Source organism: Thermobia domestica, chromosome 9 (genome assembly GCF_964235325.1).
Source record: "Thermobia domestica chromosome 9, izTheDome1.hap1.1, whole genome shotgun sequence".
Classification (NCBI taxonomy): domain Eukaryota; kingdom Metazoa; phylum Arthropoda; class Insecta; order Zygentoma; family Lepismatidae; genus Thermobia; species Thermobia domestica.
The window spans coordinates 215,962,008-215,988,711 of record NC_137462.1 but is presented as its reverse complement, the minus strand read 5'-3'; the positions used below and the strand labels follow the sequence as shown (position 1 = coordinate 215,988,711).

Genomic DNA, 26,704 nt, shown 5'->3' with positions numbered 1-26,704 from the left:
AGAGAGAGAGATAATACAACACATCGACGCTGTACAATGACAGCATAATGTACTTTCGAATTTTGATCACCTCAGTCTTCCATCAATATGAAATGTTTCTATTAAATATAGTACTGTTTAGTTTCCTTACGAAATTAACAAAATCAAAATATTAGTCCGCCTTAAGTAATATAGCAGATGGCATTTTTTCAACATGGCAGATGATTCTTGTTTCCTTAGTATTATAATGAGCCAGAATATAAATTATATTGAACTTGTCTACGGTTTATTTGCAAATGGCTGAGTCTACGTAGGGTACAATGCACTAAAACGATAAGCAAAGCTGAAAATAGGGATAATCTGGGCCACTAATGGCAAAAGGCATGCCATAATTTCATCAAATACAAAATTCTAGTGGAGTGATAATTTTGTATATTCCACAATAATACAGGACATTCGTTTAGAATTATGTGACCTTCATTCTAAGCGTCAAGCCTTGTATTCACGCGACAACTTTAATATAATCCAAATACTTACCTCGATTTCTTGAGGTAGAGGTTCAATTTTAACAGGTCTGGGAGCAATCTCTTTTCTCGTCCTTTTGGCAACAGGTTCACTCTTTTCCTTTTCCGATGCTGCTGCTGCTGCTGCTGTTTCTTGCTGTGAGGACTGTTGTGCTGATGTATTAGCTCTCTTCCTTTCGTCTGTACTCTCCCATTCATTGTCAGATAAAACTTGGTTAGGATCTACACTAATCACAATTGGACCAGGTTCATTTTCTCTCTCTCTTTGAAGACCTTCTTGGTATTTCTTGTAAACTTCACTCTTTAAATAAATAACTCTGACTTCAAGGTCATTAATGTCACAGAGTAATTTGTAACACTTCTTGCAAATGACGTGACTATGAACAGATTCTTGATTGACTTCAATACCTAAAATATCAGTAAGACTGTCAGCGAGAACTTTGTTCACTGTTGAACCAATACTTGAGGATATATTTGCTTCAAATATGTTGAAACATCCTCTAAGAGATGTCCCTAACAAACAAGAACAGATGAAGCACTTATTATTTCTGGGACCTGTGTGCTGTTCCTGTTTTATTACTATTCCTTCAGCCATGACTCAGATCTGAAATGACAGAAAAATACAATTATAAAACTATCAACGAATCTTCCATATGCATATTATGTAAAAGTATTAGTAATCATATTTAACAATGTATTACTACGCAAACAACGATTGTTTTGTGAAGATTTGCGAGTTTATTTATGTGTCCCTTTCGAGATACTTCAGGTTGAACTAGACGATGTTTGAAAAAAATCGTCATGTTTAAAGACACGTAACAAAAAGGCGATACTCTGATATCGAACTCTAAACATTTAATTATTTCAAATGGCTCATGTTTGAAATCGATATCTTCAAAGATAACAGAACTACAGCCTTTACCGCAATCTTTGTAAACTGCAAAAAAGGATATCGATTACGCGTCTATGCAAAATGGCTGCTACATAAAAAATACCACCTAAAAAAATGAATGAATGTATGTTTTCTACTCTATAATTACAGTACAACTTTTATATACAAAAATTTGAGAAATAATAAATTCTTCTAGAGTTTTTTTTCTTTCTTTCTTTTTTCTTGCCTATTTCTAAGCCATAGCATTTGCACTTATAGTGTAACGCCCATGTTTCTGCTCCTTGGAGAACGATACTCGAAACAAAATACTTGGTGAATCGCTTTCTTAGATCTTTATTTCAAAACTCACAGTATATCTTCTTATTTCTTCTACATGCTTCGCTCACCTTTTGTGTCCTTGCTTTCGCCTCACGTTCGCACTTCGTATCTTTACTAGTAATATCTCCTAGATTCCGAAAACTAGTCATGTACTCTATGTCCTCCTCTCACTTTTGTAACTGACAGAAACGCTTAATTCAACCCACCACTGCTTTCATCTAAAATTAGTGTTCAACTCCTATTTTTCGCAGCTTTTCTTCACTTCACTTGTCTGTTGAGATTCCATAGCAAGGGCCACATTATCCCGAAACCGTGCATTTATTTCTTCAAGCTTCTACTAGTAGAAAACAGTCTTCTTTCTTTCGAGTATTCATTATTTCTTCTAATTAAATAACGTTAATGCGAGGCAATATCCTTCTACTACTCTTATTCCACGTACACTTTGTCATTTTTCCGCCTATTCTTTTCAACTAACGTACATCCCTTCTCTGTTCACATTTCCGATTCTTTTATTTCAACCAGGGTCTGCTCAAGTGAGCGCAGTTTGAAGCACTTAAAAACCCATTTATGTTTTCGAGCATTATACTACAATAATATTGATAAACCAAGCCGTAGGACAAAGTTTGTTAAACAAGATTTTGGACTTCTATCGGGCAAAATATGAGGAGGAGGACCCAGAAGAAACTTGAGTTTTGTAAAGTTTTTTTTCTTCTTTCCAACAAAATCCTTTCAGTCTCCTTCAAAGTACTTTTCATTAGATGCGATGCACTACTTCTGTGTTCTTTCTCATTGCTTGAAGCACCTCTGAAATTCTTCGACTTTGGTATTGTCTAGTGTCCTCTGCGAAACTCTTTTTTACATCCTCCACATCATCGCAACTCTCTTCTTTTAGCCTTTTTTTTTTTTCATTCTCGGAAACAGAAAAAAAGTCACACGGAACTAGATTCAGCGATACGGATGATGGGGAACGGTAGTCCACCCCTGAGATTCCGAACAGACGAATGTGTTTTGATCCTGTATGAACAAGCGAAGAACAAACTTCGCGACAACACGTCCCATTTGCAAATCCTCAGTAAAACTCCGTTAATTCGATCTCCAACTCACTGTCTGTTCTGAAATTTCATCATCACGAAACGACGATTAATTGTCTTTGGTGACGTTTTCAATGTTTTGGCTGTTTCGAGATGATGAAGGGCGCCCAGAACGATCACGATCTTCAACATGTATCTCACCACGCTTAAAGCACCAAAACCATTCGAAAATGTGTGTGCAGCTAACAATATCCTTCTTGAAAACCTTTTGGCTCCCACTGCCGATTTTTCAAGCAGGAGGGAAATTTCAAACACTTTTTCTTTCTTCTTTTAAATCTGCCATAACGATTTCCCAAGAGGCAAACGAGAAAAGTTGAGAATAACACTACGATCAAACGTTAACCTCCTACGTAGAAGTCGCTTGGGCAACTTATTTGGCAGGGTTAGCTAGTTTAAACCAGCTGCCTTAAACAAAAAACAACGAAAAATGTTCGTAAAAGTGTAAGTGTTCGTAAAATCTGTGGGTTATCACGTGTCACTCCCGCATATTATTCGTATTACATTCAGACCTAAATTCCCCATTTATTACTCAAAGAGATTATACTACAAAAGCAACATTTTTTTTGTAAGTTTATGAAGTTTCTTATGTGATTTTTTTTAGTTTGTAATTACTGTTATGCAATTGCAATCAAAGAAAAATTCTAAATATTGTTTCGTTTTAATATAGCTTACTACTGATAAAATACATCGAAAATACCGTACTTTTTGGAGAGAGGGGATCATACAAACCACACGAGACGCATTTATTGAAATCAGAAGTATCTTTGGTATCTATCTATGTATAAATGGGTTAGAGCCAAAGTGGACCCAAATAATTCTTATCTTTATTCACTTTTCTTACTGATCTGCAAATTAAGTCGTCGTATTTCTTTAACTTGGACTAATAAAAGTCGTAGTGAACCAGGGTTTGCCCAAGTGGGCCCAGCCCGAAAAAACCCACCGGGTTTTTTCGGGTTGGACCCACCGGAAAAAAACCATCTTAAAACCCACCTGGGTTTTTTACTTTTTTGTTATTGTATTATTGGTACAACTAAGGTGATCACGTTGAAAGTTATTTTTATCAGATTTTAAACTTTCTTTGGGCGAATTATATGCTTTCATGTTAAGATAGACAACAATATTGAACATAAGACCTTTATAAAGCTTTAAATGCACTGAATGAATGAATAAATAAATAAACCTCTCCTTAGCTTGAGATAATTGTAGAACAAATAAATGTGCGGATTATGCTTATAGCCTATTTGAAGTAAAGTAAGCGATTGTATATTTTAGAAAATACTTTCCGTAAATAGTGTGTTTCCTGACTCGGCGCCGCCGAGGGACGTTATCCCTCATACGTTGACGGGTTTAAGGTCATAGGTGCCGGTACTAACAATAGATATGTAAATACATTAGTAAAACTATTAGTATTATTTCTTAACTTTGATGGTAACAAAAGTATTCAGTAAAATTTAGTTTTCCAACAACAGTTAAGTTCACTCATTTGTTGCTAGCCTTCAAATAAGCATTCTGTAGAATCAACACTAGCAATAACGTAAAAATTCTTGTCAAAATTAAGAAGCTTAATGCTTGGAGCTCCAAAGACTACGTAACGCTTACTATTTCAAGTGCTGCATTCAAACTTCAGTATTAATGGAAGTTTCGGTGTACATTAAAGCAAGCTGCATTTTCAGGGAAAACCCGTCGTGAAAGAAGTGTTCGGGAAATTCCCGCAATTGAACCCACAAAGCATCGAAAGTGAATACTTCAACAATAAATTTATTTATTTTACGCTGGAGGACATTTCATTTTAGACATTTTGAAACATTTACTTTATAAAATATAAATTATAGGCCTATCTTTGTTAATTGTTTTAAATTAATTTTCGGAAAAGAACGGTCTTGCAACAAGTGCTCGGGTAATCGAAAGCATCGAAAGACCATTTATTTTACGTTGAAAAATATTTAAGACATTTTGATGAATTATGTCTGTTTTAAATTAATATAGCTATTTGGCGAACGTCACTGAGGCTCCTAGGATGACTCGATCTACATTTGTTAGCTTGTCTGCCTTTACCACACAGTGTTCAACTTTCGGTCTTTTAAATTTTCAGGATACAAACCAGAGACACTAAGTTTTCTGTTTAGATTTTGGCAGTATACCAACGTAAAATTACAAAATGGCGCTCTTTTTTTTTTTTAAAAAAAATAGCTGATATCCACTGGCGAAAATCCCGGGGGATGATGGGGACATATCCCCTACAATCTTGGAACTGTCCCCCTCAATAATCCGATTGGAAATGTGTCTTTTAGGAAGAAATGTGATGATTTGTGTCCAACTGTCACAAAGGAACGTGAGATGAAATTGATACCTCCCAGAATAAACCTCAAATCTGACCGCCTCACAATGTTGAAGACAACTCTGCTCCCCTACCCATGTTGTCCCGGAGTCCCACACAGGGGACATAAAATATGACGATATTATTATTGCTTTACAACTTTAAAATCAGACTGGCAACATTGAGAATTGTTTACAGGGAATGATCATATTTGGATCATCCCTTGTGAACAGTTTTCAATGTTGCTGGTCGGATTTTAAAGTTATAAAGCAATTATAATGTCGTCATATTTTATGTCCCCTGTAGAGGACGCCGGGACCGACATGGGTAATCCTCCCCAGCATTGTTTTTTGCCTTCATAATATTTTGTACATCGCATATATATATATATATATATATATATACCGTCTTACCCGTCCCCCCAATGTTGAAGACAAATTTGCGCTGCTGGTGATATCCACGCTACAAAACGCAATTTTAGGTCTTTCAAGCTGAAATTTTCAAAGTAGAAGCACGAGAGACTAAATTAGCTGTATATATTTTGGCGACATAAAATTTCAAAATGGCGTCCATTTTTCAAAATAGCGGTTATCCATGCTACAAGGTACAATTTTCGTACTTTTTAAGTTGATATTTTGAGGATAGAAGCACAAGACATTCTAAATTTGATGTATAGACTTTTTCGGCGATCCAATATAAAATTTCAAAATGGCGGCATTTTTTCAAAACAGCATTGAATAGAAAGTTGTTGCAAGTTGTGACAATGACACTCATGAAATGTAAATCATATTTTAACATTTTTACCCCAAAGAGATTGAAATATATCGAAAAAACCCAATTAAACCCGAAAAAAACCCAATAAAACCCGAAAAACCCACATGGACCCAGGTGGGTTGGGTTTTTTCAAACCCTGTAGTGAACTAACTTGAACTTAATTAGTTCTTCTGTACTCTGCAGTATTTTAAAATTGTCCATATGTAATTCTGTATAATAGTTTCACTTGTGCAACTGTTTATCTTTCTGTCCTTCTCAAATGACTCTTGACAATTAGACAATTGTATTAGAAATATGTAAAGATTAGTATAACGTATCAGGAATCCTTCGTAAGTGAGTCGGCAGACGTATCACATTTGTGGCCAATTAGTCCCGGTTTCGAGTTCAAATGGAGGACAATCTGTTTCGGATGTAAGTTGAGAAACGATTTGGACTACGCTTTAAGCTTGTGTGAACCCTTCCAACATAACCCGGTTGTTGCATAGTTACACAAAGGCGAAACAAAGTTATTTCTGTCCATATGTGATATAAATACATAGAGAAAATTATTTAAACAAACAAACAAACAAAGGTTTAAAAAGTTTTGTTTTGTTTTTTCAATAAAAACCACAGTTTTTGCCAACCCTGTTATTTGGGAAGGTCTCTAATAGACCTACCTAGTATGAGAACTCTACTATGCCTAGGAAGGCACAGCACTTTCAATCCGGTTTGTTTTGGGTTCCTCCCTCGTATACTTTACATATTAAGTTACACTATTGCGTGTAACATTAAACCAAAACTAAGACCATCGTGAAATTCTGACGATACCGATTGAATAATAATTAAAAACCACACCTTTTAGTTTGCAACGAAGAATAAATTCATGTTTATCTTGTGATGAGCAGCGAAACACTTTGCTTCATCGCTACCCACCAATTAATGAGGTGAGCCGACGGTAGAGTTTTCCGGTAACTTAGTTCGACACCTACACGAAAGCTTAGTAACAAGCCAAAATTCTTTAGGAAACTGATTTGCAAAAGACTACAAAGCCTAAATATTATCCAAGCGGCAGAATCACAATAAGGAACACGAACTCAGATACTAAAGAGGAGCCAGCAAGAGAAGGGTCTCTGCCAGCTCGCAGCGCCGTTTCCCCCACGCATCAATGCTTTTTCAGTGCATCTATAATGGCAATTTTCTTAATGGTGTAAATGGAGTGACCGTGGTTCGTAACACTAGCACCAAAGTAGGGGCTGCATTTTCCCTCCGCACCTGGTCAGAAACTTCAGGGACTATCTCGGACTATCTCCTGATGGCATCTATAACCAAATCGAAAAATCTTAGTTTACAGGGTAGCGTTGGCTTCGGCCTAGACTTAACTTCACAGAACTGGTAATAATTATTCTGTCAAAGACTTGATACTCACTAGTTCACGATGTATCTTTTACTAGGCCGCAAATTAAAGAGCGACTACCTTTGCAGAGTGACTATATTTAATAGTTTTCTTTAAAGGAAAAATACAGACTCCACGAGTGAGGTGGGTGAACTGTGCGAAATTTCTTTAGAATGTTTAATAACGGGGGAACGAGAATCAGATCCAAATACTCGTAAGATATCTAGGACATTACAGTGTAAGATGTAAAAGGTTTCTAACTTTCATTGTACTACCTCACAGTCTCTGGCGTTATTGATAGGAACTTAATCCAATCAAAGAATTATTCGATCTTGTTCAAAGCGACTGGGATGGTCTGCAACCCGAAGTATAGGATACTACCTTGATACCAGGCTGTGAGTCAAATAAGTTAAGTTGTAATTTGGTATCTGGCTATTAGAAGAGTCACGCTGTCTATTCGGCTTGACGCTACTTACAAGACCGGAGTCTAGCCAAGATTTGATAGATTCATTTCAAAATGACTCATCTGAAAATCAAAGCCCTAGTTGTAGCTGGTACCTAGTTATGGAAATGCATTCAGCACCACTGTGTGCGCAAGGAAAGGTGGCTTCTGACAGATAGAGCACATGGAGTATTGGAGGCGCTGTTGCCAGAGGCTCCGCAATAGAGACAGCAGCTCTGCCGACAAACTTAAGACGTTTAACAATTTGTTTCAACTACCGGCAACAGCGCGGTTAGTGACATTCGTTGCCAAGCAACAGCGTGAAAGAACACTACTGTGACTGGCAAATAATCCTCCCTCTCGTTTTGTTTACAACATGTGCAGCTATCTGTCAGAGGCCACCTTTCAGTGACTCGATAATACTCAATTCAACGGTGGTAGTGGTATCAATGTCTTCTGTTCGTAAGTTACACGGGTATCATCTTACAGGAATTCTGTGCAGCGTCAATTGTGGGACCTTGGCAAAGCATAATTCTGATTAGCGGTACAGGACCAAGTGCGTACCCTGGTAGTGTCCGCATTCAGAACTTAACCCTTGGGTGAAACGACCGATAAGTCTGTCCAAAACAGGGGGGAGGGAGTTCTTGAAGGGCTCAATTGTGCCAGTGCAAGGTGTAACACGACACAAATTTACGGTGCAATGGAAAAGTTCAGTGGTTGGGCATGAATGGTATGTCAGGATTCCTTCGAAAGGAACACAAAAGGTGTGGCTATCGCTGAATTAATTATAATTGGACGGAAAAGTCCAATCAATAAAAGCTATTTCAAATGCATTCGAAATCTTTTGTTACCTAGAAGCCCTGAGGTTAGAACACTTCATAAAAGAAGTGTACCAGTGGGCGGAGTTATCAAGAGATGTAATGCATTGAGCCTGCGTTGTTGTAAGTGGTGGAGAGCAATGTCTTTGTTGAACGTGTGGATGTCCACCCAACTCTACACAACTCATACATTTCATTGTTTACAAGGGTCATACGTAATAGTTATAAACTTTAGTATAAAAGCAAAAAAGATATGTACATATATTACCTTCAAAAGAAGCACACACACACACACTCACTATAAAAATATCTCATACAAATAATACACTAAACTATCACAGAAGAGAGACAAAACCGTGTTGGATACAAAATCCGAACGATAGAAATGCACAAAATTTCATTGAAATCGGGTGGGAAATTTCCAAAACATTTAGAACAAAGAAACGTAATTTTATTAAAGCCAAAGTTATGGAACTTGAAGACAGGGTTGGCTGGTTTAAACCAGATGTTTAAAAAAAAGTTTAAACCAAAAAACGAAAAATGTTCGTAAAAGTGTTTGTAAAATCTTGGGTTTGAACACACATTTGTGGGTTATCACGTTTCGCTCCCGTATATTATTCGTATTATATTCAGACCTAAATTCCCCATTCATTACTCAAAAAGATTATACTACAAAAGCAACTTATTCCTGTCCATATATGATATGAATATATAGAGCAAATTATTTAAACCAAATAAACCTGGTTTAAACAAAAAAAAAAAAAAAAAAGTTTTTTTTTTTTAAAATAAAAACCATGGTTTTTGCCAACCCTGCTTGAAGATAACAATAACAATAAAAATATCTGGGACTTGTATAATGGTATCAAAAAGTTAAGGCTATCAACAGCAGGCTTATGAAAAATTGTCAAGGACATGGGTAGTATTTTGAATAGCTGAAAAGATTTCTTTATCAACTTGATAAACGCGTTAAAAAGTGCAGTTCATACAGCACAATCATATATTTCACAGCTTAGTCGAACAAAGAAATTCCTACCAAGAAATTTAAAAAAATACAAATTTCCAGGTATAGAAGAAATTCCCAATGAGTTAATTAGCTGGAGGGGAAAATCATGAAATAAGGAACTCATTTTCTTCATTGTCCAATTTCCCGAAAAATCACTCTAGAATTCCCCTCATAAAAATGGCGGACATGGTGTATACATCATTGTAAAGTATGTTTCATTACAAATCCAATTAAGTATAAACCTTGCTTATATTGTAATCCCCGTGGAAGTTACATGTGATTTTTCTGCACCTATTTTATATGGTAAAATGGACAGTACACATAGCATATATTTATAGAAATATATTTATTTCTCAATGATGAATGATGCGACTCAGATGAAACTTACAGGGTTTACTAAGTATAAATCAAGCTAACCTAGTATATAATTTGTATGTTTACATGCCTAAGGGTACCCGAGCTAGAGGTACAAAAATGAAGAAAAGGGGAAATTTCCCGAAAATCACTCTGTCACGGGAAAACTGTGCGTGATAGAGAAAAATGGATTGCAGATTCGAATTCAGCGGCCAAAGTTCCTTAAAGATCAGCATTCTTCTTTCATGTGGCAAAAACCTTGTTGACTAGTGTTATCGAGGTCTCTCTTGTCAACATTCTATAAAATGCTCTCAAACATTCTGTTAGAAATATTGACCCCGCATACAGATAATTATTGGAGATTATTAGTGTGGATTTAGACGAAATCTATCAACTATTGACCAGACATTTACCATCCGCCAAGTATTCGAAAAAGAAATAGGAATACAATACCCCGGCACAGTCCACAGCAAAAAACCTGCAACATGAGCATGTAAGCTTATTGTGAACGACGAAGTCTTTTGTTCCAAAATAAATGTGCAGGGGAGGACGCCGAGGTTTCTCCTGGCGTGATCCGTGCCACTTGGACGTTATGTTGATTCCTTGCGCTGTTAGGCGTAGTTTGACAATAAACTTACATGCTCAAGTTGCAGGTTTTTTGCTGCGAACTGTACATCAATTATTTCAGAAATTCCTATGACTGGGTTGTGGGAAATATTGTGCAACATACTTATTGAATTTGGTATACCGTAAAAAGCTCATTACATTAATTAAGATATGTTTAAATAAAATCCAAAATCAAATCCGAATAGGGAATGAGCTTTCACGTCGAGAATGTCCTGGAACATGGAGACATGCTGTCGCTATTTTCATTAAATTTTGCTCTGGAATACGCTATGAGGAAAATTTACAGCAGTCAGGACCTAGAGCTCAATGGGACTCTCAGGTTATGGCTGATGCTGATGACGTTAATCTGATAGGGGATGATATGAGGACAACAGAAAGAAATGCAGAGAAAACCAAATACAGGGTAATTCGCCATGACTTGGCAAATGCCTGGACAGATGCAACCCTATTTACACTTAACATTTCAAGTCGGCGACCACAGTTGGTAAGACTATGGAGTACTGAAACAGGTCTCTGCTGTGCAGTTCATGCACAAAAAACAAATCTCAACCTTAAGATTTATCTCTACTCTTTGGAGCGTGTTGTCCAATGAATGCTACATTACACATTATAACTCGTTGTGCGTATAATGTACTATTATTTCACTACATACTGCACATCGAAAAAACACTGATCACACATGAGTTACATGGTTTGCCCAAGTGGGTCCAGCCCGAAAAACACCACTGAGTCTTTTCGGGTGTGACCTACTTTAAAAAGAGTTTTTGAGCATTTTGTTAATATTATTGGTATAACTAAGGTGATCACATTGAAAGTGATTTTTATCAGATTTTGAACTTTCCTTGGGCGAACTAAATGCTTTCACGTTAAGGTATACAACGACATTCCACATGAGACCTTTATAAAATTCTGAATGCACTGAATGAATAACGAAACTTGCCTTAGCTTGAGATAATTATAGAACAAATTAATTGGAGCAGGACGTTTGGGCGCAAAGCAGTCCATGATGAGCTGCTTCGGCGTGGTTGTTCGTTCTTAACTGGTCATTGAAAACTCTGTCATAGTGTCATACGGATTCCGTATCCTTATTGGAAATAATGCTGTTCTTCTTTTGCAGCCCAATCGTATCGCTCTTTTACGTTAGATATATTATAAAGGACAAAAATTTGTTTTGGAGTGTCACAGACTGCTTACAGTAAATTTTAAATAGGAAGAATAGGCTAATTCTTCCTATTTCAATGTATAGCTAGTGCCTATTTTTATGAAATCTTAAATAACTTTACAGATATACAATACAATAGAGTATCAACTATCCGGCCTAATGGGCAAATCAAATAAGAAAAAAGCATTCAATAAATGATTCCTGAATTACACATCATTAAAAATACCATTTTTATTCCAAAAACAGCTCTTATTAGTTTCTTTCTGACCCCTTGGTCTTAAATATTGGTATAATTTATTATAGAAATGAAAATATGTACATCAATGTACACATTTTAAGATAACTCTAATAATGTCTGACTCAAAAAATAAAGTACACAGTGCGGTATGAATACATAGTCACACGTTTAAAATAACATTAACGAAAAACATACTTTTTTTTTTTTTTACTACACAAATTACATGTCTTTATTACATATGTCTTGTTTTATTAAAAGGAAATATTCTTTTAAAACTAAGCCGCATAGCAAGGAGACGGGCAGTCAATAGTTTGCTACGGTGTGTTCCCATATCTTTTCAACTTGCTGAGACAAGTTGTGCATGATATGTAGAAGTTTTTCGAAATTTCCAGTGCTTGAACACTGGGTGCTCTAGTTATGAAATACATTACAACATATGTAGGTAGGGTAGGTAAACCTATTTGGATTAAAGGTTTTGCGCCCAAACGTCATGGACCCAAATTAATGTATGTATTAAGCTTATTTGAAGTAACATATGCAATTTTTCATTTATTTTTGAAAATACTTTCCGTGAAGAGTGTGCTTGCCGACTCGGCGACGCCGAGGGACGTTATCCCTCATATGTTTGACGGATTTAAGGCCGTAGGTGCCAGTACTACCAGTAAATTTGTAGTGCATTCGTAAAACTATTGGTATTATTTTTGATTACCTTTGATGGTAACACAAGTATTCTTCAGTAAAATTTGGTTTTCCAACAACAAGTTTAATTCAGTTATTTGTTGTTACTCTTCGAATAAGCATTCTGTAGAATCAACACCAGCAATAACCTAAAAATTCATGTCAAATTTAAGAAGCTTAATGTTCAGAGTTCCGAGAACTACGTAACGCTTACTATTTCAAGTGCTGAATTGAAACTTGTGTACTACTGGAAACTTCGATGTACAGTACAGAAAGCTGCATTTTCGAAGAAAAAAAAAAGTCGCAAAAGTACTCGGGAAATTTCCGCAATTGAACGAACAAAGCATCGGAACTGAATACTTCAACAATAAAACTATTTATTTTACGATGGAAGATACTTCATTTTAAACATTTACTTTATAAAATATGAATTATATCTTCGTTAATAGTTTTAAACTAATTTTCTAGATAGAACCAACCGTCTTGCAACAAGTGCTCGGGAAATTCCCGTAATTGAACGCACAAAGTATCGGAAGTGAACTTCAACAATAAAACTATTTATTTTACGCTGGGAAATATTTATGTCGTATAACACATTTTGAAACATTTATTTTATAAATATGAATTATATTTTGGTTTTAAATTAATATATTTGGTGTTCATATTTGGCGAACGTCACTGAGGCAGTGCCGCAGCTTAGATTTTTTCTGGGGATCAAGCATTAATACGTGCCTTTTGACCTCCTAGAAAAAGTTGTTCCATCTTCTCTTTATATGGGTCTCCCGGAGCCTGCGGGCCCTCCCGCAAGGCAAGGTCTGCGGGGCCGTTAGTTACGCCCCTGAGCCCGTTCCATACATGACAAATTAATTAAAGGAACAATATTGACAAATTTCCAAACCATACGAATAAATATTATTTCTAGGGCTCCTTATAATACAGATCTTTTTACTGAAATGGGCCCATGACTCAGTTTTGTTTTATTTACCTTTTGTGTGTTGCTTTATGTAATGTAGTGAACCTGCTTGATGCTTCATTTATAAATTCATGATCTTATCGTATGTGGAGTAAGAAAATTTTGTCTTGAAGTGCCCCCCCTCGAAGGGCGGGGAGCTTCCTTGGGGGCAGTTGCCCCCTGCCCCTCACAAGTTACGGCCCTGCACTGAGGCTACTGGGATGATTCAATATACATTCGTTCGTTTGTCTGCCTGTATCATACATACATACATACTACATTTAAACTTTCGGTCTCGTCGTAAATTTAAATTTTCAGGGTACAAGCACGAGACACTAAATTTCCTGTATATAGATTTTGGTGGCATACCAACGTAAAATTTCAAAATGGCTGCCATTTCATTCAAAATAGCAGGTATCCACGTTACAAAGCGCAATTTTGGTTGTTTAGGTTGAAATCTTCAGAGTACGAGCACGAAACACTCTAAATTAGCTATATACATTTTGGCGGCGATCCAACGTAAAATTTCAAAATGGCGACCATTAAAAAAAAAAAAAAATAGCAGTGAATACAAAATTGTTGCAACTTGTGATAATGATAATCTTGAAATATAAATCACATTTAATTACTTTTACCCCAAAGACATTGAAATATTTCGAAAAAACCCAGATTTTTTCAAACCCTGCATGCAGACCTCTACAGTGCGGTAGCTCTTCCGTAGGAAGTACCAACGAAACGACAGTGAGTATGCGCAAAAACTAGACACTATGCTAAAAACACGAAGTTTACAACAACCTGTACTACTTGGCCATTACAAAAGGGTGAATGTTGTGTTCACAAGCATTTTAATACAGCTTTCAGTGGTTCAACCTGAATGATATATGAAATAAATATCGTGACAGAAATGAACTATCTGTTGCAAGTACCCAAATTATCAAGTGCATGCTTTCCGTAAAATCGGTAATTTTACGGTTAAATGAAATGAAATGAAATTGTTTACTGTAACACGTTCAAGCCCTTCATTCTAAGGGGGGTGGATGATTAAGGGTAGAACTAAAAAACAATAAGTAATACAGCCGTATTTTATATTTGTACGTGTGGGATTACCAGTGTACAACCATTGCGAGTGATATTAGACAGTTAATATAAATAAATGCAAATGTAAAAGGACTATAACATTTACAGACGGTTCGTATTTCTGAACAGTATGCAAAAGCTGTGTTCTTATACTGTGTGTGTACCAGTGTGAAACTTTTACACGTGCTATAGTAAAACTCTTACTACTGGAGAGAAGTCTTTCCACTTCCCTCGTTCACCATATACGCAACATCGCTCAAGTAGCTGATCCCCCGAGCAAATCCAACAGCTTCCCCACCCCCTAATTAGGAAAGCCAGTATTCGTGCTTTTCGTGACCACCTAGCACAGGTTGGTTAGTGTTCCTTACACTGTGACTTTTATGACACATGTCCGGAAGCTATATTTATGCGCATATACTGAAAGAATTTTAAATTTTCAACAATTACTTCGGTTGGTTTCCTTGCATTTCATCTATGCTAAGTAGAGTGTTGTCATGCATCCCACCACATATCTTTGGAGTATAATAAATATATTAGTGAACGAATTGTAACACCCAATTAGTTTGATTGGTGTGCCTGAAGTTCATTTGCAGCTTTATACTAGAAACCCTACTCTTGTAAACATAACATAACATAACACATATATATATATATATATATATATATATATATATATATATAAGTTTCAAATCACCTTTCAAATGTACTCATTCATTGTAACCGTGTAATTCATATGTTGTAATTGGCGGATTATTGTAAATCTACACCAAAAATGCAAAGTCGCAAATTTCTGTAGAGAAATAAAATCGCACGCACTGGGCCATGTGATGGTTCTCTGTGCTAAACAGTGCCAAAAAAACTGTACCAATCCACACATTTGTAAAATTTACTAAACATATTTGTGATATTTTATCATAGTAATGTGCAAATAATCGAAATACGGTAAAGTGGAGTATCGTTAAATCGAACGGAAGTCCATTCCCCTTGAAAACTGTATTGAAAACAATAGTAAAAAATCGTGGATAAATCGAACTCTTGAATCTATGTTTTGGATAATTCGAAGTAAATACAGTTGAAGTTTTTAATGTTGGACAGATGTAAATAGAGAAATATAGTTTTAACGTGTTTTCAGTTATCCAGATGCAGCCATAGGGAAGAGTAATACAAAAGCTAAATAGAAAATCTATGTAATGATAAAGATGAAGGTGAGTTGGAAAAGAAGTAAAGATAGAGAACGTGTGCCAATCTCATCTTGTTTCAGAACTGGTTGAACATTTAAGATGAATTGTTGATAAGCTCAACCAAATGTTATTAATATCGTATTCCACGCAATACATGAAATTCAAGATTTATTGACCGTACAAAAACAATCAAATTTAAGCAACTGATGTTTACGACTTTTTAAAAGTGAGAACAAAATATTCAAATTGTTACTGGTGTTTAATTGTTTGGGCTATTCAATGTATGTTGTAGTGTTGTACGTAAATATATTTTCCATTGTACACGTAGTTTGAATGGAGTCAATGTCGTTTGTTAGTTTGTGGTATTCAATCACGCAAATAATAAGCTGCTTTAAAGATAGTCTACACCATATGAATATGGTTTTGATGCACAGTACTTTGGTTTGTTTGTTGTTATATATATGTGAAAATGAATGTTGTTGGATAATTCGAAGTTTTTTCCTGTCCCCTTGGACTTCGAATTAAAAAGAATCCACTGTATATTATGTTCTTACCTGTGAAATGTGAATCCATATATAACTATATCAATCATACTTGACCTGCTAAACAAGGTTTCGTCCATAAGCTAGCAATTAAACACAACAAAAAAAGCAAAAGTATCAGAAGGCAGAGTGCTAACTCATGACACGCAATCCCAGAAGTACTAGAGTTAACGATCCATTTATCTGTGAAACTTACTAAATAATGCTTCACGTTATTATGGAATATATATATATGGGCATTACTCCAGCACAGGGTTGGCTGGTTTAAGCCAAGGTGGTTTAAACCATGGTTTAAACCAGCTGGTTTTTTCAAAAAAACCAACTGGTTTAAACCAAAATACAAAAAAATGTTCGTAAAAGTGTGTTTGTAAAATCTTGATGAACACACATTTGTGGGTTATCACGTTTCACTCTCGTATATTATTCGTATTATATTCAGACCTAAATTCCCCATTCATTACTCAAAAAGATTATACTACAAAAGCAACTTTTTTTTTTACAAGTTTATAAATGTTTATTTTGTGATTTTTTTGTAGTTGTTATTATTGTTATGTAATTGCAATCGAAGAAAAATTCTAAATATTGTTTCGTTTCAATGTTTACTATTGATAAAATACATCGAAAATGCCGTACTTTTTGTGTGTGTGTGTGGGGGGGGGGGGTCATACAGACCCCACGAGAGGCATTTAGTGAAATAAGTATCTTTGGTATCTATTTATGTATAAATGAGTCTGAGCCAGAGTGGACTCAAATAATTCGTATCTTTATACACTTTTCTTATTGATATGCAGATTAAGTCGGTGTATTTCTTTAATTTGGACCAATAAAAGTCGTTGTTAACTAACTTGAACTAAATTAGTTCTTCTGTACTCCGTCGTACTTTGAAATTGTTCATATGTAATTCTGTGTAATGGTTTCACTTGTGCAACTGTTTATCTTTTTGTCCTTCTGAAATGACTCTTGACAGTTATTTAAGAAGCATGTAAAGATCAGTACAACGTATTTTTTTTTTTATCAGGATTCCTTCGTGAGTGAGTCGGCAGACGTATCGCATTTGTGGCCAATTAGTCCTGGTTCCGAGTTCAAATGGAGGACAATTTCTCTCGGATGTAACTCGAGAAGCTGTTTTTATTCCGCTTTAAGCTTATGTGACCCCTTCCAGCATAACCCGGTTGTTGCATAATAACATCAAGGCGAAACAAACTTATTTCTGTCCATATATGATAGAGTGCATATATAGAGCAAATCATTTAAACCATAAAAACCTGGTTTAAACCAAAAAAAACCGGTTTTTTTGGTTTTTTTGATAAAAACCATGGTTTTTGCCAACCCTGCTCCAGCAGACGGTTCTAGCAAATTCTAACATGTTCAGAGTAGGTCAGAGCTTTGCATTTGTTTTAGCAGAGCATGTACTAAATGAGGAGCTCCAGTATTACTTTCAGATTGACTTCAGGAGGACTCAGTATAAATACAGTGTGGACGTATGGTATAAAAACTACAGTGAATAAAACACGAACAAACTTGTGCTGGGTGGTCACAAAAAAAGGAACGAATGCTACCTAACCGAGTGAGGGTCCGAGTGGCAGCGAGGGGGTGGGTCTGTAGTGAGCAGGCGTGTCAGCGACGGGGATATATGCTTAACGATAGTGAAAGAGCAAAGGGATGCCATTTAGTATCTCCCCTAATCGTTCCATGATTTCGCTAGCTGTCCCAAGTTCAGCTATATTTTGTAAAGTAACTAACTAACTAACTAACTAACTAACTCTATGGCCTATGGAGCCCGCAGATTCAGTGCCGCGTTCACAAAAGCTCTCCACTGACTTCTGTCCTTAGCTAATTGCATCCAGTTTCTACTTTGTATTCCTATCTCTGCGAGATCCATCTTAATATTATCCTCCCATCTGCGCCTAGGTCTTCCTAATGGTCGTTTTCCTATGGGTCTTCCAGTCAAGACTTTGAAAGCGTTTCTACTTTCTTCCATTTTAGTTTGTAAAGTAAGTAACACACTGTAAACCTTATATGTGCAACATTGGGGGGGGGGGGGGGGGGAATACTAAATATCAGCCAAGCAAAGTAAAACATACAATACTTACACTATCACTCAAAGTTCATTTCAATATGCTGCGCATTGATAGTATCAGTAATTACTCTCATTCCTTCAAAAATGTTCGACACCGTCTACTATCCATATATTCTATTTGACAGAACCGTCGAGTGAATCCCATATAGCTATGCAAAGAATGAAAATATACCGGGATGTTACCGGTTACGCCCTCCCATCTGTGTCTAGCTCTTCCTAATATTTTTATTTTCCATTGGTTTTCCACTCAAGACATTGAAAGTGTTCCTACTTTCTTCCATCATGGCTACATGACCTGCCCACCTAAGTCTCCTAGACTAGATGACCCCAACAATGTTTGGTAAACCGTATAAATTATGTAGTTCCTCGTTATGAAGTTTCCGCCATTCCCCATTCCAATTGGGCCCGAATATTCGTCTCAGGATGTTATTCTCAAATACTTTCAGTCTATGCTCTCCCCTCATTGTAAACGATCATATTTCGCAACCATACAGAACAAGAGCCATGGTTACCGTTTTATGTATTTTAAGCTCCAAATTCCTCGACAGAATTCGCGACGAGAGATTTTGAACTGAATAATAACACGAATTCCCTGTTTTTAACTGACATTTATTTCCTTCGTAAATATCGTTTTCGTCTTAATATTTATCCTAGATATTTGAAAGTATTCACTTTATCAAAAGTATCATTTGATATTTTAACGCATCCAAAATTTGTCGTATCACAATTCCGAGGAACTTCTACGTATTTAGTACATGAATTTCGACTAAAGTTTTAATTGTTTTTATTTTTTCTTCGGAGGGGATCAGACCTCTCTAAATACGCCCATATTACCTGGAAACAAAGAAATAGACGTGGACACAAAAGAATCTTCATCTTAAATGTCCATGGTGATTTCCTAGGATTCACCAGTCACCCATCCAAAACGGGATTTTCTCCATCCTCTGCATGATACTAGTTTTCATATTGCGCTGACATACATTTGAGTCTCATTGTATTATAATTATCTTCCATAATCGAAATAATAGAACAGAAACGGGATTTTACATATCTTCACTTTAAATTAATTTATTTCGGAATTTTAATTAAACCAATGATTTTTATTTAAAAAATCAAATGATTTAAATCAATCCACCCAGCTAAAAAAGCATACATGCAATGAATTTATGGATCCATAAGAGGTCTGCGAGTGTAAACAGTGACTAGCCATAAATTGCTATATACATAAATGCTTATGCGTATTGTAGAGAGGTACTAATAGAATACGAGCTCTCATTCCATTAGGAATCGATTAGACCATATTCTTGGGAAGCAGTTTTAAAGAAAGCTTTCTATATTTAATTATGACTTTTGAAAGTTTGAAATTCTTACATAATTTGCATGGGGACTACAATAAGCCAACAGCGACCTTACCGATATACAAGTAATCATTTTTGATCATAAGGTCCATTAAGGGGGTCCAAAACTACACTGGACCCCTTTAAGCTAAGCTAAGCTAACCTAACCAAACCAAACCAGACCTGACCTAACTTAACCTGATATAACGTTATATCATGTAATCAAACGAAAATCAATAGAAAGAAGTGGTGTCAAAGGCACTGGACCCCCTTACCAGAACATTGACCGATCATAATATAGAAGCCTGGATATTCAGAATTTGCACAAAATAAACACGCTTCCAGTACATTACCAAAATTAAACTTGTGTCTAGTTTTACTATACGGATCCATAGTATAAGTAGTAATAGTAACGGGTTAGAAGCCCGCACGAGTTTGTTGGATTCTGCTCTCAACATAAAATGGATAAATTAACTTCACCGAATGTTTCCGTACATTTTACAATCTGGGATCCGTATAGTAAAGCTGCACCTAAACTTGTAACATTTAATGACTCTAGAACAACAGTAAAAATGTAAGGTACTAATGAACCAAATCTACGCCCAAAGTTTGCATCACTGTTCATAAAACCGGGGAATTGTGCATCTCGATACGTATGTATTTCCGTACAAATGATTTCCTCCCCATTAAATAATTAAAAGAAAACTTTACACACAATTAACCATAAACAGATATCGAGCAATGCTTAAACTTTTTTTTTTTTTTCATGCTCTTGACATTTTAAATATTTACCTTACAATTAGACTTGTATCATCGCCATTTTGGTAAGTTCTGACGCCATTCCTAAACTTCTTCATGAAATCGACCTTTCCATCCCTTACACTAATATTTTACGAATTCGAAGATAGAAATGCACGACATTTCAACTAATTTTCGAAGATGCGAAATGAAACATCATATATAGAACAACACTTCCATTAATATACGTAGTTTAGCACACTGCTATTTACTCTGTAGTTCAGTGGCACCAACACAATCACAAAATGGCGTCTTGGTATAATTTAGTGGTTAATAAAAATTCTGGTGAATTTTCTTTTTATGAGTGAAAAATAGCATAGAGCACCAGACTTTTGATGTTTCTGCTACACTTGCTAATAAAACAATCAGAGCCATGCCAGCATGAAGATAACACTGCGGTTTCATATTAAGGTGCAAGAACAGGAGTAAAAAAATCGAAGAAAATCATTAAAGCTATTCATTGCGTTCATGAAATAGAATTTAACTCAAATCATGCAAAATTAGGCTAATAAAAATACAAGCATATATATATTTCGACACAATACTTCTATGTATTTACCTGTTTATTTGTAGTTACACCATGCTATAAATTTGTAGTTTAGTGATATTTTCACTTCAAGGACTTCACACTTTCAGCTTGGCGTCGCTTCATCGTTCACCAACATTCCAGATTCCACTGATGGCTCAGAGGTACCAGATCAACCTTACGAATCCTTTGTACGTGAGCGATTCTCCTATACAAATTACAGAGGAGGTGGGGCACATAGAAATAGAATATAAAAATGTTATTATTGAAAGTGGGTAAATGTTAAATGTTATTATCCATACTGACATATTTTATAATTTACAATATTAATTTAAAACTTATAATGAATCATCGTTGCAAACTCAAATTGTCAATAAGCTAGCTATGCGTAATAACCATCTGGCAAGTTTGTCGTGGAGAGGGAAAATTCAAAATTTTATTGAGCTCAGCAAAGTGCATTCGAAAATTGCTGATGATATGCTAAAGAAAATGCATATCACTAACTTAACTGTATACAATATATCATAAAAGTATAATTGAGGAATAACTAAAATTTACAGTAAAATTACAATTATGTAACTCCTACTTTACTTTGAAAACTGTAGAGCACTGTTCTACAGTGTTACCAATTAAACACTTTTTCCGCTATGATTATAATTTTATACAATCATGAACCTTTGAAATTGGCGCGAAATTTATTTACATTTAAGGAGCACTGTTAGTATTTATTTCACAGCTTCATTATAGAAATAACATTTGAAATATTAATGTGAAACAGTGTGAGCAGAGAACCGAATATACTCATGGATTTTGTGTATCTGCCAGTTATGTACAGTAAAATCTGTCTACGTTAGTAGCTGGTGGTTCCACAGAAATTTGATTAGCGGGCACATTCTTCGACAGTCTGCGTCAGCGGAACGCAAAATTCAATAAAAATTGGGGTAATAATTACGTTTTACATTGCATTGTGGTACGCAGAATTATGCTAAGACTGTTCATACTGATCCCTCAGATTACAGAAAACAAGTGCAATAGATTTATTTAAATCATAGCCTTTTGTTGTAATTTGATAGTAAAATTCCAACAATCAATGCTGTAATTTCTTATTTTAAATATTAACATAAATAGTAGTTACGCTAGAAAAATTACTACTGCATATTTATATATTAAAATTTATATTTCATTGCTTCGATTGAAAACACACAAATCCGAGCAATCAGGGCCGTACTGGCCAGGCAGGGAACCGGGAAATTTCCCGGTGGGCCCTCCGCCCTGTATCGTAAGTAGCGGTACAAAAAAGGCACATACTTCTCGCACACGGGATTAACGGAACGGAGGACGATAACACGTCGAGTACCGGCAATACAGTCAGCTAATCCCAAACCAATATTGTTGCCCCATGAGCCTTTCACCCTTTTTTTTTTTTTTTTTTTTTTTTTTTTTTTGTAATTCAACCATTGAAAGGTTACTAATTGCCCATCTTGCTCTATAATTTTGTTAATATTGAAGTATTCAGCTAAATTGAAGTCTCAAATGATGCCATAATTTGAAACTAAATAATAATTTACACTTTATAGCACTGTTGTTTTCCGCGTAGAGAATATACAGGGCCGGATTAAGACCATCGGGGCCCTGGACACGGGAAAATATAAAGGGACCCCTGAAAAACTTCTATGATGGGCTTTCTCTCAACATGTTCAAAAGCGGCCATGTTTTATATAGGAGTGACTCGTCATATTTTTAAACTTTTATGGTGAAAATGTTTTCAGTAATTTTAAAATTTTGGGGGGCTCCTTGGTCACGGAGTCCAGAACAAAACATGAAAACTCAACTCGATTTTTCTTTTTTTTTTTAAAAAAAAAGAGGAAAATATTTATATCTTTAGAGGAAAATCTCAGAATAAATCACTGTTGCAGCTAAGTAGCTGTTTTAAACGATGTACAGTGTGGCCGTAAATTCGTGGTGCACTTTTGACCGGTCACAGGTAAACAACAGGAAAACAAAGCAGAAAAGAAGATAGAAATGTAGAATCATCAAATAAAACGAAAACTCTCCTAGTTTCCGTAGTATGATGTGCAAGCGTGTGCACACACAGTTGATGCAACACCATGAACTCCGTACTAGCCCACGCCCACGCCAGTCGAGATGTGGACTGTACAGAGGAAAGTTCAGTGTGTTCTGTGGGTTTCTAAACTCGAATCCGTGACCAAAGTGCAACTTAAATACCGTCACGTGTACAACAAAGCGCCACCACATAGGAATAAAATTACTTGATGGGATAAGCAGTTGGATACCGGCAGTTTGTTGGACAAACCCTATTCTGGAATGCCATCGGTAAATGACGATTCTGTAGCGGCTATACATGATAGCTACCTAAAAAGTCTGTTCGTGTGTGTGCTCGATAATTACACCTAAGCAAGACTACAGTTCATTAAGTGTTCAAGAAACGACTACGTTTTTCGGGATACAAAGTGCTGCTGTTGCATGCTATCAGACCGGCGGATAGATCCAAACGATTCAAGTTTGTACAGATATGAATGATGAACGATTTCTGCAGAAGATTGTGTTTACCGATGAAGCGATATTCCATGTCTGTGGACATATTCATCACCATAAAGTCCGAATATGGACTGCTGAAAATCCTCGTGCCGACGTTGAGTACGAACGTAACACCCCTAAAGTGAACGTGTGGTGTGGCCTAATGTATGACAAAGTGATAGGCCCATTTTTCTTTGCCGAGCAGACTGTGATAGCAAACTACAGTGCCTTGAAATGTTGGAATTGTATGCTTTGCCACAATTTCCAGATTGTGTCATCTTTCAACATGACGGTGCTCCTTCACACTGCACCGACATTGTTCATGAGTTTCTGGATACAACTTTCCCCCAGCGGTTGATTGGCAGGGGTTCTGCCAAGCTATGGCCATCACGATGTCCGGATCTGAAGCCCTTAGACTTTTACATTTTGCGTTATGTGAAGCAACATGTGTACACTGAAAGTATCAACGACATTAATAATATAAAACAGAATCACAAACTTTATTCACTCTGTTACACCAGACGTCCTTATCCTTGTGTGGGAAAAACTTGAATATCGTTTAGATGTGTGTGGGACAACAAATAAAAGCCACATCGAACTGCATTGAATAGGTATGAAACTTGGAGAGTTTTACTTTTATTTGGTGAAGATTTTATATTTTCATCTTGTTTAATTGATTTCCTGTCACCGGTCAAAAGTGCACCGTGACTTTACGGACACACTGTATTTTAAAAACATATTAAGAGTATTATAAGGGGCCTTGTGCAAATGCAAATTTAATTCGTCTTCCTTTCCGTTCCTCCAAAAATGTTTAAAGAAAATAAACGAAATTCAAACGTTCAAACCTTACTTTAAAATGATCTACCTACGTACTTATGGCTTTTCTTAAGGACTGTGATTCAGTGTGAAATGAGTCCTTTGTGCGAAAAAGTACAATACTATATATTTGCTTTGAATTGTGCATACTGCCAGTATTAGAATTTTGTGGGCCCTTTCTTTATACTTGTGAAAAATGGGCATTTCCTACGTGTATTTCATTAACGTTATTATGTGAATGTATAAGTCAAATATTAGTATAGTACATTGAAAATACGTGGATCAGATCATAGATGAGTACAAACAGCTGCTGTAAAGCAAATTATACAGAACATATTTTAAAAAAAACTGAGAAATATATATTTTGATGTCACTGATGATATATATATTTTTTAGTAATGAGCAGTGGCGTATTTAGGAGGGTGGCTATCGGGCCTAAGCCCCCCGAAATAATTTCATTAGGGGGTCTATTATTTTTTGGCATTATGCGTACAACACAAATGTTTCTCACAGGTTATCAAGCCACCCCCCGAAACGAGATTCTAAATACACCACTGGTAATGAGTTATTTTAATAGTTCGATACTTTGTAGACAGCTGATTAATGGAGGTATCTTTACATGTGAGAGTGATTACAGCAATCCACTTCGCATGTGTGAAAGTGGGGGAGAGAGATATCCTCTGCAAGAATTCATACTGTGTGCACACTTTGAGGTTGTGTAGATTCTGGGGATGATAGAACATCAGAATATCTTCTTTACAAAGTTATGATACTACTATTAATACATGATAATGGAGAAGTGTTCCAATTCTATAAATTATGAAAATGAAATGAAATCTTTGAGTTTTACGTCCCACAGTTATGCCGACTAGGGTAAAGGAGACAGTGATGATGATAAATGAATGAAATGGTGAAATGAAGAAAGTGGGAGGAAACGGGAGAACCGGTGGGTCCCTGGGTTGTAGTACGGCCCTGCGGGCAATACACTACCACAAAATATAGTTGAAAATCACAGTTTCGTTTATCGGTGATCCATATGATATCTTTCAGTATCGTACGCAGAAATTCATTTAGAGGAGTTCAAGCTCTCAAGTTTATATATTTTCAGATGTTGGTACACTGCTCAAGGGGAATTCAAACCCCGAAATCCCCTTGGGTACACCAATGTCCTCTTTATTCTCTTGCATATACAAGCTTTATTGTTGCAATGGCGTGCTTGAATTAGAGGTCTGCACGGGCCCGGACCTACAAAGCATAGATCACTTCGGGGTTGGGGTTGGCTCGGGCTGTAAACTTTAAATAGGCCTATACAACCATATTTCTTGGGTCTAACCTTGTAAATATACTGTACAACGATATTTACCAAATCGTTCTCTCTAGAGAACTTTTAAAGTATATCTAAATTTGTAACTTGAGACGCGCACACTAAAAATTTGATTATCATTGTGGATTTGAGAATAAAACGAATTGTGTAGTGGAGGAAAAAACTAAAAGTAGCAGAAGAAAATATACTTAGCTTACCTGTGATTGAAATTTTGAGCAGCCAGATTGTGGATTCCTTTTTTTTTTCTTTACAGCAATTGACAATGGCTGAGGAGTATCTGAGTGTGTTAAGTACACATCCCTTTGCATAAGAATTTGCACACATTGATATTTTGTTTTAAATATTTGGAATATTCATGTTTCAATTTCATGAGAATTTCCTAAATGAAATGCACTGAGAAAAATAATTGTAAGTGGCGTACTTAAAAAGATAGGTCACATGCGTAATTCCTGTAGTTTTTGGACTTAACGTACAGCAGACGTATAACTGAAAACGCATGTTTTATAATACTTTCTGTATAAGTGTTCCATCTATACCTACTTTCCGTATGAAACAAAGTAGGCGGTCAAGATCTCACATACAAATAGAAGTATAAAACATATAGCTGATGAAGGTAACCTAAGTATATACATGTGATATACGGAGAACTGTTAGATGTCAGACATCCTGCAACGGCATGATGTAACACCTAAGGGCAGTGCCTATGTAGCATACGGATAAAATACGCTCCGTACTGATTTCGATAGTAAGCAAGAGGATACCGTATATTTGTACAATATACCGCTGTCCGGAGAACGGATTTTTCTCTGTGTGAAAGGAAATTTTTAATTTAACGTCCCATGTTTATGCACCGAGAACAAGAGAGACGAAATAAAAAATAAATGACCATTTTCTTTAGAGAATTCATACAGTTAGCAGGTCCAAAACTAGCCACATATGTTTGG

General features: G+C 36.0%; 1 protein-coding gene across 6 annotated transcripts in view; it reads right to left on the bottom strand.

Moving 5' to 3' along the window:
• Positions 1 to 21,301, bottom strand: part of LOC145660590 (uncharacterized) — a 121,037-nt gene extending 99,736 nt beyond the window's left edge. The window contains exons 1-2 of one of the 6 annotated variants that reach the window (XM_081725845.1): positions 21,116 to 21,301; positions 517 to 1,107 (exon numbers count right to left, since the gene is read on the bottom strand). In XM_081725845.1, the coding sequence (XP_081581971.1) occupies positions 517 to 1,098 (582 nt within the window). In that variant the 5' untranslated portion in view covers positions 1,099 to 1,107; positions 21,116 to 21,301. Of the gene's footprint in view, positions 1 to 516; positions 1,108 to 20,550; positions 20,862 to 21,115 lie in introns of those variants that run through there. The other 5 variants (XM_081725842.1, XM_081725840.1, XM_081725843.1 and 2 more) reach the window with 5 other exon arrangements.
• Positions 21,302 to 26,704: the final 5,403 nt, after the last annotated feature.